This window comes from Rattus norvegicus, chromosome 5 (genome assembly GCF_021556685.1).
Source record: "Rattus norvegicus strain SHRSP/BbbUtx chromosome 5, alternate assembly SHRSP_T2T, whole genome shotgun sequence".
Classification (NCBI taxonomy): Eukaryota; Metazoa; Chordata; class Mammalia; order Rodentia; family Muridae; genus Rattus; species Rattus norvegicus.
Window position 1 is genome coordinate 93,577,895 of NC_141538.1, and position 16,131 is coordinate 93,594,025.

Here is a 16,131-nt window from a genome sequence, read left to right on the forward strand (position 1 = left end):
GTGTTCTTATGGGGTTGCAAGCCCCTTTGGTTCCTTCAAACCTTTCTCTAACTCCTCCAATGGGGACGTCGTTCTCAGTTCAATGGTTTGCTGCTAGCATCTGCTTCTGTATTTGCCATGCTCTGGCTGATCCATTCACAAGACAGCTAAATCAGGCTCCTGTCACCATGCATTTCTTGGCTTCATCAATATTGCCTAGGTTTAGTGGCTGTATATATACATATATGGGCTGGATCATCAGGTGGGGCAAGCTTTGAATGGTCACTCCTTCCATCTCTGCTCCAATCTTTGTCTTCATACCTCCTCCTATGAATCTTTTTATCCCCCCTTTTAAGCACTGAAACATCTGCACTTTGGTCATGCTTCTTCATGAGCTTCATGTGGTCTGTGGATTGTATCTTGGGTAATTTGAGCTTTTTGGCTAATATTCACTTATCAGTGAGTGAATACCATGTGGGTTTTTTGTTTGTTTGTTTGTTTGGTTGGTTGGTTGGTTTTTGTTTGTTTGTTTGTTTGTTTGTTTGTTTTTGTGATTGTATTACCTCATTTAATCCAGATGACATTTTCTAGTTCCATCCATTCACCCAAGAATGTCATGAAATAATTGTTTTTAATAGCTGTGTAGTACTCCTTTCTGTAGGTGTACCACATTTTCTGTATCCATTCCTCTGTTGAAGGGGATCTGGATTTTTTTCCAGCTTCTGGCTATTACAAATAAGGCTGCTGTGAACATAGTGGAGCATGCGTACTTGTTATATGTTAGAGCACCATTTGGGTATATGCCCAAGAGAGGTATAGCTGGGTCCTCAGGTAGAACTATATCCAAATTTCTGAGGAATCTTCAGACTGATTTCCAGAATGACTGCACCAGTTTGCAATCACACCAACAATGGAGGAGTGTTCCTCTTTCTTCATATCCTATCCAGCATCTGTTGTCACCTGAGTTTTTGGTCTTAGCCATTCTGATTGGTGTGAAGTTGAATCTCAGGGTTATTTTGATTTGCATTTCCCTGATGACTAAGGATGCTGAACATTTCTTTAAGGTACTTCTCCTAATCTGTTGGTTGCCATTTTGTCCTAATGACAATGTCCTTTGCCTTGCAATTTTATGAGGTCTCATTTGTGGATTCTTGATCTTAGAGCATAAGCCATTGGGCTTCTGATCACGAAATTTTCCCCAATGCCCATGTGTTTGAGGCTCTTTCTCACTTTTTCTTCTATTAGTTTGAGTGTATCTGATTTTATGTGGAGATCCTTGATCCACTTTGGACTTGAGTTTTGTACAGTGCAGTAAGAATGGATCTATTTGCATTCTTCTACATGCTTACCTCCAGTTGAACCAGCACTATTTGTTGAAAATATTATCTTTTCCCCCCCACTGGATGGTTTTAGCTTCTTTGTCATTGATCAAGTGACCATAGTTGTGTGGGTTCATTTCTGGGTCTTCAATTTTATCCCATTGATTTTCCTGCCTCTGACTGCTCCTAGATTCCTGTTTCCAGAGGGCACTAGACAAGTTCCTCCTGGCAACTGGCTTTCAGCTCTGGGCACAAGCAGAAACCGGGAGGACCTGCCTTTGACTCCTTCTGAGAGTCCAACTCTGTCCCTCACAGGATTTGGATACAGGGAGCTGGGGGACTGGTTCAGCTCCAGGTGCAGGCAGAAACCTGAAGGGTTTTGTCCCAGATTGTTCCTGGGTTTGTGTGTCCTGAGGAGAAGAGTTGGTCTTACTTCTGCTCTTGGGTGTGTCAGTGCTCCTGGTGACTAGCTTTCAGCTCTGAGCACAAGCAGAACCAGGAGGGTCCTGCCCCTGACTGCTTCTAGCTTCCTGTGCCTAGAGGGCACTAGGCAGCTTCCTCTTGGGCCAGGAATGTGAGCAGAAATGGAGGTCTTCCCTGAGCTCTCAGGAATGCCAGCACTTCTGAGAGTCTAGCTCTCTCCGCGACAGGATTTGGGTACAGAGCAAGCCACAGAATTCTGATTAGCAAACAAGTATTAATGGGAACTGAATAAGATACCCTATATAAGAAATTCTTGAAAGGCACCTGGTATGAGCATGAATTTTGCATTAAACAATAAAGATAAAGCAGAGCAAAGATTTTTTTTTTGGAAGACACAAAGTATTATGAGGAATCCACCAAAACCTGACCACTCAGATGCAATTTGATGACAGTTGAAAGTATTCATCAGCCATCTTGGACGACACTCAGTAGTTTGGGATCCCAATGAATCCTGACCATTTAGAGCAAGGGACTTTTAAGGGCAAAATCGCATCCTGGTATCTCAGATTGCAGCTGCATGGGGAGGTTTTGAGGATGCAAGCAGTTTAACTGAATTAAGTTATTAGGAACATCTTGACCCCAGATTCCTAGAATAGAGTTAGTTTTCCACAGGATTCTTCATCAAGAAGATCAAATTCCAGCTAAACTTAAGTGGTCTCAGCAAGAATACAAGAGAGAGGAACCCTGCACTGAAACAAAAGAGTTAAAAATGTTAAACCTTGGCAAAATTTCTCTACATTTTTCTTTCTATTTTATTGTGGGCAGGTGACCATAAAAGGGACTTTCCTGAACTCAAGATGTTCTCATAGAAACACAACTCTCTCCACAAAAGGGCTAAGATATACTTTATTCAAAAACAAACTATGTATGACCATGACCCAAGAACAGCAGCAGAACAGTTTGATTATTTATAGTATCAGAACAAAGTAGTCATAAATCAAAACACTTTTCAGCACATTAATGGAAACATCAGAAAGACTGGGTTACAGAAAAACAGGGAGTACTCTGCTACAGTCTTTAGATGTTTAGTCCTTTGACTGGTGAAAAATACTGCTTAGCTAAGCTAATGTATTATAAAGCTTTTTACCTGTTAGTCACCAGATGTTAGATCCAACAATGAAATGGGAATATCCATTTAGAAGGTGAAAGATGGCCCTAGATAAATTTTAGTTAAGTTCTGGGCATACTGTCTTATTCATTAAAGTTCTATCCACCTAATCAGCCTTATAGAAGATTTCAAATTGAAGGTATAACTTTCTTTTCTGAGTCGTTCATTCACATGTACACTATTGATGCAAAACCAACAGTTTTCATCTTAAAGAAAATAATGAATAGTTTGTTCTGGAAAGATTTTGAGTTATGATGGCCTATGAACACATATTTGTGTTATCCCAAATTTCAGTTGCAAAGTGGAAGCAGTTATAGATTTATAGAACATAGGTCAAATCAAGGCAAGCTTAAAATTATTAGATTGGAATTGAAGTAACATGAAGATAAAAGGAAGAAGACAGGCATCTCCAGAAGCACAGTTGCTCTTTGATTCAGAACAACTGAAAGACATGAGTAACTCTGCAGAAGTAGAGAATGTGGGCATGTGATGATGGGGGGAGGTTTAAATATTTTAGGGCAGAAAGGGGGCTGTAGATTGGGAATAGACTGAGATGACTGGGAAGGAAAGGAGAGCACAGCTCCAACCTCAACAGAAACAGACTGGCTTTTCATTGGAACAGTGAAGGACAGCAATCTCTCTGTAGGAATAGATCTTGAGCCCTCAGGGTAACTTTGGGCAGGTTTATGTCAGGGAATTGAGGGTTGGGAAGTTTCAGGTGTTGAGTCTGGGTTGTTTGCAGATGTTTCTGAGAATATATAGGGCTGCAGGGTTCCAGTAGGTTCTAAGCAAGTAGAATATCCCTGACAAGTCTTGAGGGAGCAGAGCTAAATACTTCTGGGTCAAAGTATGTTTATTCCAAACATATCCCAAATCTAAAGGAAGAAGAAGTAGGACTGAAGAAGGTTCAAGACAGGAAATTTTATAAAAAGGTCTTCATTTGGAAATGGGGTTTTTGTTTGAGAGATATTTCCAGCTGAGTGGCAGCAACAATCATCTGTTCAAGGGTGGAGGGGTCGAGGTGATCCAGAGAGGTGGTCATCATGTTGGATAATATTGACATGCTTCTGGCCTGACAGACTCTTTGACCCTCTGGGTGACAAACATTTGTAATGTTTGTTGGAAGAACTTGGTGAAGTAACCAAGAAGGTAGGACCAAATAGTGAAATTAGCAATATCATAGCTATTGGGTTCCTGGGTGATCTAAGGGTTTCTCTGTATAACAGCCCTGGAGCCTTGGAGCTCACTCTTTTGACCAGGCTGGCCTTGAACTCACAGAGATCTGAATGCACCTGCAGTCTGAGTGAAGACTTGTGCCACCACTGCCCAGCTGGATTTTTTTCTTTAGTGAGATCTAGTTCTCTTTAATTTTTCCATAGCAGCCACAGAATTTAGTTGCTCCTGATGGATGTTAAGCTGATCTGAAGTTTCTTTAGATTTTCTGATAGCTCATGTGACAGAGATGTTATCTGATAGAGGGAAGGCTTCTGGGAAGATGATTTGGTTGTGAGTCCAGAAAAATAAATATCCAGAAGTCAGAGAGAATTGCATGGCCCATTAGTCTTCTTTTTGACATTACCAGATATTTTTTTAGAGTTTTTGGGACACAGATGTCTCTTAATTCCTTATACTTGACAAAGAGACCATGTAGAAAAAGCAACAGTTGAAGTGCTTCAGAGGAGTTACAGTAATAAAACTTAACAGATGGTAAAGATTGACAACATAAGACAACTGTCTGATGATATGTATTCTTGAAGCGTGTCAGAACATAAGACAACAATCTGATTATCTGTATTCTTGAAGTGTGTTATGTGAGAGAGATAGTATCTGTAACATATGAAAGGTAAGATTGCTACAACTACTACAATTTCTACTGCAGTCATAGTTAAGAAAATAGTTATGGAACAATGACAAGCAACCAGAGCTTCCAGGGACTAAGCCACTACCCAAAGACTATGCATGGACTGACCCTGGACTCTGACCTCATAGGTAGCAATGAATAGCCTAGTAAGATCACCAGTGGAAGGGGAAGCCCTTGGTCCTGCCAAGACTGAACCCCCAGTGAACGTGATTGTTGGGGGCAGGGTGGTAATGGGGGGAGGATGGGGAGGGGAACACCCATAAAGAAGAGGAGGGGGAGGGGTTAGGGGGATGTTGGCCCAGAAACTGGGAAAGGGAATAACATTCAAAATGTAAATAAGAAATACTCAAGTTAATAAAAAAAAATAAAAGAAAACAAAAGAAAAAATAGTTATGGCATATATATATATATATATTCAGAAGGTGGACTCTTTAGCAACAATTGAATGATTGAATGTCCAAATCACGTTTTATATGATTACATATAGCATCTGAAGATTACAGTCCTTCGGATTGCTAAAGAAACCTACGTATCATTGTAATCTTGGTTATACGTTCCTGAAAGGGGTTTAATACCATGCAGACAGGCAAAATTATTTTTTGTTTCTGTAATGTTAAGAGCAATTGAGGATCCAGTCCTGAGGAGTCACTTGGGATTGTGAGGAAAGTCTGAATCGTTGAGCCTTTTTTTCACCAGTTGTTCATCTACGTGAGAATAAATCAAAGCCTTTGCTGAGCCTGGCTATAGCTTCCTCTAGAAGCAGAGAGGAAATATTTCTCATGTGTTGATCCACCTTTTTGTAGAGTAGATACTGATTAGAATTTATTGAATGGATTCTTCATGACCTCACTAGATAACAGACTGAACATGACTAAAAATGGACCACATTCCTCTGGGACCTCATTGATCTTAGAGGTGGAAATATTCTCCCTTGTTATTCTTTTTACCACATTAGACTAGCCTTTAAGTATGGATAATAAACACACAGAAAGTCAAATACAGCAATCTAGTACTTATAACTTCTGCTTAATATTTTAATAAGTGAATATGTCTAAATAAACTTTAATTGACTCAACATACATTTCAGCTAGTTTTTTGCAATTGTTGATCTTAGATCTAAGAAACTTTAAATATATATATATACATATATATATATATATATATTGCTGAATTGTTTTCATAATATTGTAAGACATAATAGCATTAACAAATGAATTACTGTCTGTTGTGAGAATTTTCTCCCTAAGGAATGGGGAAACTAGAAAATGTCTATTCTCTCTTTATAAGGTCCCAATGATAAACTGAAGTTTAATTTTAACAAAGTTCACCCTGGAAAACCAGTGAGTTTCTTGAACTTGCTTACAAGGAGTTGGTAAGGAGTTACTGGTAGCAGTATGGGTGTCTCTGAAACAGACTGAAAACTCTTTACTTTGTATGTACAAGGACATTTTATAGTCACTTAGACAGCTGTCACTTCTTCTTATTTTAGTCTTTTGTCCATATAAAACTGACTGAGATGGACTATTAAGCTCCCTTTTGTGGAAGAATATTAACATTTAACATCATCTTATATCAGCATAAATGAAGGTATGAAGGTGATATTATATACCTCAAGAAAAGACAGAAGCTCTGTACTAGATCTTTGATGAAGACATTTGTCAGAATCAGAATTGAAATAAGGATCAAGGAGATAAAATTTTGACTAGAATACTATAATTATGTATGTCTTGCCCTGAAACTCCAAACATTGAGAGAGTGCTCTAACTCACTTGCATTTGGCTTTGCAAATGCAAAATTTTTCTCCTACAGATTTGACTCGTCCAGCCTAGACATGAGGGTCTGTGCCTAGACTTATTGTATCTTGTTATGTCATGTTTCTTTTATATCACTTAGAAGACTGCTCTTTTCTGAATGGAAGCAGAGGAGGAATGGACCTGGGGAAAGAGGAGGTGTGGTGGAAGAAACTGAAAGGAGTGAAGGAAGGAGAAACTGTGATCAGGATTAATGTATGAGAGAAGAATAAATAATTTTTTAAATTTATACCCTCATCATAATTATTCAAAAGAAAGATTTGGGACCATATTCATAAGTTAATTTTGTGCTAAGTTATTCTTATCATTTTTCTCATCATTATTATTAATATTAATATTATTATATTATTAATTTTGGTTTGACAATGAAAAGAAAATAAACTGGAGCCAAGTTAACTTTAGTTTACATGAACAGTTATTTATAAATCAATTTGTGCTAAGTATATGATGTGAAAGAACAAACCATAATTATATGTGGATACTCAATATATATAAAATCACATTTTAGACATGTGTTAGTAAACCAATATATGAACATTATTTTGTTAATTCCAATTTTATCTTTTCAATCTTCATGTGAAAGGGAAGCTTGACACAGATATCTTTGACAAACACATTGTTAGATTGGTCAGAAGCAAAAATAAACATGTGAGCAAAAAAGGAGAACTGGGTATAGGGGACTCTTACCTCAGAGTATAATGGGTCTGGAGACCCCAGGCAGAAATAACAGGCATTAACACCCAGCACAGCCTATTGTAGTGGCTCTTCACTGACAGCATCTTGTCCTTGTTAGGATTTATGAATGTTTATTTCTTGGGCTGGCTCATTTCCCTTTCTGGGTCACAGACTTAAAGAACCAGTCTGACCCAGGGCAGAGATTTGAAGGCCAGTCTAAGAAAAACATGCTTTGAGTCTGAAGTAGGAGGGCCAGTCCCTTAATCAAGGGCCAGGTTCTCAGATTAAATAGCATAAGAAAATTTGACAGTAAAGCTACTCTACTTTGATAGGGAGGAGCCCATTAGCCAGATTAGCATCTGAGAAAGAATTTGGGGAATTAGGTTTAGAAGTTTACCCTAGTAAAACTGGAAATAGTGTAATAAAGCAAAGGGTCCAAGTAAAGACAGAAAACAGAGTTGAAAGTGGAACACTTTCCACTTACTGTCACTCTGTCGCACAAAGTTGTCTGAGTTAGTGAGACTCTGAAACTCAAAAGTACTATCCAAGTTGGGTTAAGACCTCAATACATTAACATCTCGAAGTTTGTTTTTAGAGAACCCCAAGTGTCTGAGAATGGAGATCTTGGACCTCATTATAGGCAGAATAACTGTGAGGCTTCTTTCTGGTAATAAGTTATCACCTTCAACTACATAGAAATTGACTACAAATGAGTAACTAGGGACTGGAATGGGTATTTACAGTTTTTAAAGCTTGGGAGACAAAGTCAAATGTGGAAATCTGGAAGAACTCCTGAGGTTCAAAATTCTAGTGACGTACATGTAGAAGAATGCAGATCGATCTATGCTTATCACCCTGTACAAAGCTTAAGTCCAAGTGGATCAAGGACCTCCACATCAAACCAGACACACTCAAACTAATAGAAGAAAAACTAGGGAAGCATCTGGAACACATGGGCACTGGAAAAAATTTCCTGAACAAAACACCAATGGCTTATGCTCTAAGATCAAGAATCGACAAATGGGATCTCATAAAACTGCAAAGCTTCTGTAAGGCAAAGGACACTGTGGTTAGGACAAAACGGCAACCAACAGATTGGGAAAGGATCTTTACCAATCCTACAACAGATAGAGGCCTTATATCCAAAATATACAAAGAACTCAAGAAGTTAGACCGCAGGGAGACAAACAACCCTATTAAAAAATGGGGTTCAGAGCTAAACAAAGAATTCACAGCTGAGGAATGCCGAATGGCTGAGAAACACCTAAAGAAATGTTCAACATCTTTAGTTGGAAATGCAAATCAAAACAACCCTGAGATTTCACCTCACACCAGTGAGAATGGCTAAGATCAAAAACTCAGGTGACAGCAGATGCTGGCGAGGATGTGGAGAAAGAGGAACACTCCTCCATTGTTGGTGGGATTGCAGACTAGTACAACCATTCTGGAAATCAGTCTGGAGGTTCCTCAGAAAATTGGACATTGAACTGCCTGAGGATCCAGCTATACCTCTCTTGGGCATATACCCAAAAGATGCCCCAACATATAAAAAAGACACGTACTCCAATATGTTCATAGCAGCCTTATTTATAATAGCCAGAAGCTGGAAAGAATCCAGATGCTCTTCAACAGAGGAATGGATACAGAAAATGTGGTACATCTACACAATGGAATATTACTCAGCTATCAAAAACAATGACTTTATGAAATTCGTAGGCAAATGGTTGGAACTTGGAAATATCATCCTGAGTGAGCCAACCCCAATCACAGAAAGACATACATGGTATGCACTCATTGATAAGTGGCTATTAGCCCAAATGCTTGAATTACCCTAGATGCCTAGAACAAATGAAACTCAAGACAGATGATCAAAATGTGAATGCTTCACTCCTTCTTTAAAAGGGGAACAAGAATACCCTTGGCAGGGAAGAGAGAGGCAAAGATTAAAACAGAGACTGAAGGAACACCCATTCAGAGCCTGCCCCACATGTGGCCCATACATATACAGCCACCCAATTAGACAAGATGGATGAAGCAAAGAAGTGCAGACCAACAGGAGCCGGATGTAGATCGCTCCTGAGAGACACAGCCAGAATACAGCAAATACAGAGGTGAATGGCAGCAGCAAACCACTGAACTGAGAATAGGACCCCCGTTGAAGGAATCAGAGAAAGAACTGGAAGAGCTTGAAGGGGCTCGAGACCCCATATGTACAACAATGCCAAGCAACCAGAGCTTCCAGGGACTAAGCCACTACCTAAAGACTAAACATAGACTGACCCTGGACTCTGACCTCATAGGTAGCAATGAATATCCTAGTAAGAGCACCAGTGGAAGGGGAAGCCCTGGGTCCTGCTAAGACTGAACCCCCAGTGAACTAGACTGTTGGGGGGAGGGCGGCAATGGGGGGAGGGTTGGGAGGGGAACACCCATAAGGAAGGGGAGGGGGGAGGGGGATGTTTGCCCAGAAACCGGGAAAGGGAATAACACTCTAAATGTATATAAGAAATACTCAATTTAATAAAAAAAAAAAAAGGAAAAAAATTCTAGTGACCTGGCAAGCAAAACCAGAAGACCACATGAACCCAGATCTGGTGACTGTCCAGAGCAACCTTATATTGAATCTGAAATTTACCTTGTTGTTTGCATGTGGAATGGATTCAGTGTTGTCAAATGATAAAAAGCTTCTACTCTGGAGGTCAGAGGGATGACAGAATTAGATCAATAGTGGAAAGGAAGAAAAGGAGCCAAAAACCAAGTATAACCCTTGAATCAATAAAATCTCCCAAACAGGGAAATTATTACAGCATTGGAATTTATACTGCTCCTACAGGGGAAGGTCAAAGGAGTTGTTCCATTGGCATTTTAGCCCATAGTGAATTTGGAGTGCTGTGGAGATGGGGGCAAGAGTTGAGAGAAAGAAAGCAGTCAACTTCAGAAAGAGCCATTGAAACCCTTATGGTTTCCCAAAGCGTTAGATTGGAATGGATTGTGACAACTGAGAAATAAATGAGAGCACAAGTCCAAACTCAACAGAAGCAGAGTGTCCTTTGACTAGAACAACAAAGGACAACAACCACTGGGCCAAAATGGAGATTCAGCATCTTTGATGCAAGCTTACATGAGAGAGTTCAGGGTATGGAATTTGTAGATATTAACTGTGGGTATTTGTTGTTTTCCTGAGAACATTTAGGGGCTAGGATTTCTAGCAGTGTCCAACCAAACATAATGTCCTTGGCCAGGGTTTGGGGAGTAGAGCATAACATCTCTGGGTCAATTTATCCCAATATGCAGTTTCAACGTTGTAGGCAGCAAGGTGTGGTTAGAATATTGAACTGTTGAACTCAACAGAAACTCCTACAGAAGTTATCAGTCAAGTTTTCCTGTCCAGTTTCTTGGTCAACCTGAGGCTTTTTGGTGATGGACATCTCACAAACACATCCGTGGAAATACAAGAAAGTCAAGAACAACAAGGTGGGGAAAGCTTTTCTATAGGCCCAAGATATAAGATAGCATTTTTAGCTTTTGAATTGGAGAAAGCTAGTTATCTACTAAGTTAATAAATTCTAAAAGATTTGTATTACACACTAGATGTTAGCTCAGACACAGAGGTGGGCAAGAAATGGCTGTTTTGAAGGACTAGAACTAGCCTAATATAAAGTAATTAGCCTCTGAACTTACAATATTCCAGTCTCCCCACAGATTTGCAATTCGAATCAATCAGTCTCTGCAGACAGCTTTACTTCAGGAGTTTCCATTCACAACAACAATCTCTGTTCTGTTTTTCATTTTCTCCCTAGCACTGGCTTGAGCCTAACAAGTCCATCTTCAAGCAAATGAAATGTAAGTATCAAGCTATGGTTTTACTTCTGCTACAAAAATATTCAAAAATAAATTGTGTTTCCTAACAAAGCTGTATATCTCTGAAGATAAGGATAGTCAGAGGTATATGGATGAATGGCAGCTTATTCCTTGAAGAACTATCAATCTTCTCCCCTCTTTCTCTGACCTTTGATCCCATACATTCATAAATTCAACTGTCTATAGTACTTCTCTCTATCTTCCCTGCTTGCTTTCATATTTCTTGTTGGAATAAGAGTGTGGTTAAATGTCTGTTAACCATAATACTTGCCTCTGGGTTGTAGGGATTGGTAGTAAAGTTTAAGGAGTTGTATGTAGCCTCAAGTGGAGATGTGAGAAGTGGGTATATTTGGAAACTGAAACTACACTAACAACTTCACTGGATAGTATTATTTTTTCCCCAACTCAACAAAAAAAAAAAGTAAAAATGTTTTCTTTCTGGAAATTACCTTAAAACTCTGATGTTGTGAACATAACTCCTTTATAGAATATTTGTCACTCACTATAGCACTATGAGGAAGGTATTGAGTTTTATTCTTAAGGGACATGATTCTTTGTCTAAGTCACCTCTTCCAGAATGAATCCAACACACACACACACACACACACACACACACACACACACACACAAACACACGCACACAAACACACTCTGCTTCCTCAGAAAACCATAGCCTGCTATTAAAATCTACTCCACTCTGTGCTGGTTGTTTTTTATTGTTGTTGTTGCTGATTGTTGTTTTTGTTGTTTTTCAAATTAACACAAGCTAGGATCATCCAGAAAGGTGGAATTGCAAATGAGGAAAATGCCTCGATCAGACTGGGCTATAACAAAATCTGTGGGAGATATTTTTCTGTTGTTGTTGTTGAATGTGATAAGGGAAAAACCAGCTGGCTGTGTGGGGTGCTACCCTCAACAGGTGGTCCTAATGTGTATAAGAAATCAAACCAGCCAAATTATAGAGATCAAGACAGTAAGTAGAGTACTTCCATGGCCACTACTTTAGTTTCTACCTTGAGTTCTTGTCCTGACTTCCCTTCAAGAAAGACTATAAGCTGTAAGCTGAAAGAAACTCTTTCCACCCCAAGTTGCTTTTGATCATGATCTTTTGTCATAGAAATAGAAATAAAGCAAAAAATCAGAACAAGAATCACATAATAAAGCTTGGACGATTTAGCCATGTTGTGTTTTGTAGGATTGCGAAATTTGTTTAGAAATCTGAGGCCCTGAGAGCTTAATAGATTGCTGTGGGAACTTAGAAGATAATGCTGAGAGTAATGCACACGAAGGGAGACCTGGTTTGTGAAGTTTCAGGGGAAATTTTGAGAGTCTCTTAAAGACTTTACTAACACTATTCATGTGAGATTTTGAATGAAGAACCTGTGATTTCCAGGTTAACAATGGCTAGAGAATCACTTGTGTTTACAAAAAGGGTAGGACCACTGATGTGATATATTTGTTTTACTGGGATATAGGAGGCTGCTTAGAGCGAACTGAAAATTAGCTGTGATTAAGAAGAAATCAACAACATTGAGATGAAATCTAAAATTTGTCCTCAGGGTCAGCACACAGACTTTTATGTTCTAGATGGTGCAAAGGATGCACTTCACACTGGCAGATGATCTTGGTAAGGTGTGAGAGTCTCCTTTATGTTACTGATTTTGGTGGTATGAGAATTGTCACACTGAGGGAAAACATGGAGAGCAGTTGTGACATGGTAACTGGAGAGGCCATTGGTGAAGGTACAGCTATAGGTTCAGTAGAGATCTCATGCTTGAAAGAATCATGGAGAGAAGCTGAGGCATGGTGCTATGAGAGAGACCAAAAACGGTCATGGTAAAGGTAGACCCTGGTTGCCATGGAAACCCCAGTATTGAAAAGATAGAGACAAATGGAGACTTGGAACCACAGGTTCATTGAAAATTAAAAAACATAACTAATTTATTAGTGAAGTTTTATATAAATAAACCCTGTCAATATTTTATCTTCTGTCCTAGCACCTATAATAAATCATTAGTTACCTTTTTCTGGCCTTTGGTTAACAATTTTAGAACCTCTTGAAATGTGCTCTGAGTAATAGAATGTGATTATTATCTAGAAGCAATTAACTGGTCACACATGGTTGACTGAAAGAGTTCTCATTGCATTTTTGACTATCAGAAAAGGACCTAATAGCACTATAAAAGAGCTTAATAAATATTGATTTAATTTTAGGAATTCTTAAAGGATCATCATAAAGAATTAAGAAGATATCTATATCTATAGCATCACTACAAGACTAGTATCTTAGCAGATCTGTATACTATATTAGTAATATATAATATATATGTAATGTAATATGTAGATCACTACTGAGTGCTATCTACTTTTCTCTTAGAAGCACATTAATTGTATCCCATAACTTTGAGTATATTATGTATTCATTTTCATTGGATTCTAGAAATTCTTTAACTTCTTTCCCTATTTTTACTTTGACTCATTTTTCACTGAATAGAGTTGTTCAGTTTCCATAAGTTTATTATAAGCACTCTATTGTTTGTTATTCATGTGTCCACCTTTTTTCCCATTTTTATTCAATTGGCTATTTCTTATTTACAGTTCAAATGTTATTCCCTTTCCCAGTTTCTTGTTCAACAGAACCCTAACCCCTCCACCTCCACTTCTATATCAACCCCCTTCTATCCCCAACAATCCCCCCATCGCGGTAGCCCCACAACAACCCGCTACATTGGCAGGACCAAGAACTCCCCTTCCAGTGGTACCCCAACAAGGACATTCACTGCTACCTATGCAGTTGGAGCTCAAGGTCATTCCATGTATAGTCTTTGGGTAGTGGTTTAGTCCCTGGGAGCTCTGGTTGGTTGACATTGTTGTGCTTATGGGGTCACAGCCCCTTCAGCACTTTTAATCCTTCTAATTTCCAACAATGGGGACCTGTTCTCAGTTCACTGATTTGCTGCTAGCATTGACCTCTGTATTGGATATGCTCTGAGTATGTCTCTCAGGAGACAAATATATCCGGTACTTGTCAGCATGCACTTCTTAGCTTAATCCATCTTATCTAGTTTTTCTGGTTGTATATATATGGGCCATGTGTGGAGCAGGCTGTGAATGGCCGTTCCTTCAGTCTGCTCTAAACTTTGCCTCCCTACCTCCTGTTATGAATATCTTTATTCCTCTTTTAAAGGAGTGAAGCATCCGCATTTTGGTCATCCATCTTGAGGTTCATGTGGTCTGTGCGTCTTGGGTAATTCAAGCATTTGGGCTTAATATCTACTTAAAATGACTGTAGGCCATGTGTGTTTTTCTGAGATTGAGTTTTCTCACTCAGGATGATATTTTCTAGTCCATTCCATTGCCTATGAATTTCATGAAGTCATTATTTTTGATAGCTGAGTAATATTCCATTTTGTAGCTATTCCACATTTTTTTTTAGTTCATTCCTGTGTTGAAGGACATCTGGGTTCTTTCCAGCTTCTGGCTATTATAAATAAGGCTGCTATGTATATAGTGGAGCATATGTCTTTGTTGTATGTTGGGGCATCTTTTGGGTGTATGCCCAAGAGAGGTATAGCTGGGTCCTCAGGTAGTTCAATGTCCAATTTTCTAGGGATCCTCCAGACTGATTTCCAGAGAAGTTGTACCAATTTGCAATCCCACCAACAATGTACAGTATTCCTCTTTCTCCACATCCTCCCCAGCGTCTGTTGTCACCTGAGTTTTTGATCTTAGCCATTCTGACTGGTGTGAGGTGGAATCTCAGGGTTGTTTTGATGTGCATTTCCCTGATGACTAAGGATGTTGAACATTTCTTTAGGTGCTTCTCAGCCATTCAGTATACCTCAGCTGTGAATTCTTTGTTTAGCTCTGTACCCCATTTTTAATAGGATTGGCTCTCTGGAGTCTAACATCTTGAGTTATTTTTATATTTTGGATATTAGCCCATTATCAGATGTAGGATTGGTAAAGATCTTTTGCCAATCTATTGGCTGCCATTTTGTCCTAATGACAGTGTCCTTTGCCTTACAGAAGCTTTGTACTTTTATGAGATCCCATTTGTCGATTCTTGATCTTAGAGTATAAGGTGTTCTGTTCAGGAAATTTTCCCCAGTATTCCGCACTCTTCCCCACTTTTTCTTCTAGTTTGAGTGGATCTGGTTTGATGTGGAGGTCCTTGATCCATGTGGACTTAAGCATTGTACAGAGTGATAAGAATAGTTCGATTTACATTCTTCTACATGCTGACATCCAGTTGAACCAGCATCATTTGTTGAAAATGCTATCTTTTTTCCAGAAGGTTTTGGCTTCTTTCTCAAAAATCAAGTGACCACAGCTGTGTGGGTTCATTTATGGGTCTTCAATTCTATTCCACTCGTCGATCTGCTTGTCTTGGTACCATTACCATACAGTTTTTATCATTATTGCTCTGTAATACTGCTTGAGGTCAGGGATGGTGATTCCCCCAGAAGTCCTTTAATTGTTGAGAATAGTTTTTGCTATCCTGGGTTTTTTGTTATTCCAGATGAATTTGCGAATTGTTCTTTCTAGCTCAATGAAGAATTGGATTGAAATTTTGATGGGGATTGCATTCAATCCGTAGATTGCTTTTGGCAAAATGGCCATCTTTACTATATTAATCCTGGCAATCCATGAGCATAGAAGATCTTTCCATCTCCTGAGATCTTTCTCAATTTCTTTCTTCCGAGATTTGAAGTTCTTGTCATACAGAGATCTTTCACTTGCTGGGTTAAAGTCACACCAAGGAATTTTATGTTATTTGGGACTATTGTGAAGGGTGTCATTTTCTTAATTTCTTTCTCAGCCTGTTTGAGTAGAGGAAGTCTACTGATTAGTTTGAGTTAACTTTATACTGGGACACATTGCTGAAGTTGTTTATCAGGTTAAGTAGTTTTCTGGTGGAGCTTTTGGGGTCGCTTAAGTACACTATCATATCATCTGCAAATAGTGAGATTTTGATTTCTTCCCTTCCAATTTGTATCCCTTTGACCTCCTTTTGCTGTTTGATTGCTCTGA

General features: G+C 39.0%; 1 protein-coding gene across 2 annotated transcripts in view; it reads left to right on the plus strand.

The window, feature by feature from the left end:
- Frmd3 (FERM domain containing 3) overlaps positions 1-16,131 on the plus strand; it is a 288,014-nt gene that overhangs the window by 69,743 nt on the left and 202,140 nt on the right. For both annotated transcript variants that reach the window (NM_001415820.1, NM_001415819.2), the window contains 1 exon segment: positions 11,037-11,079. In NM_001415820.1, the coding sequence (NP_001402749.1) occupies positions 11,037-11,079 (43 nt within the window).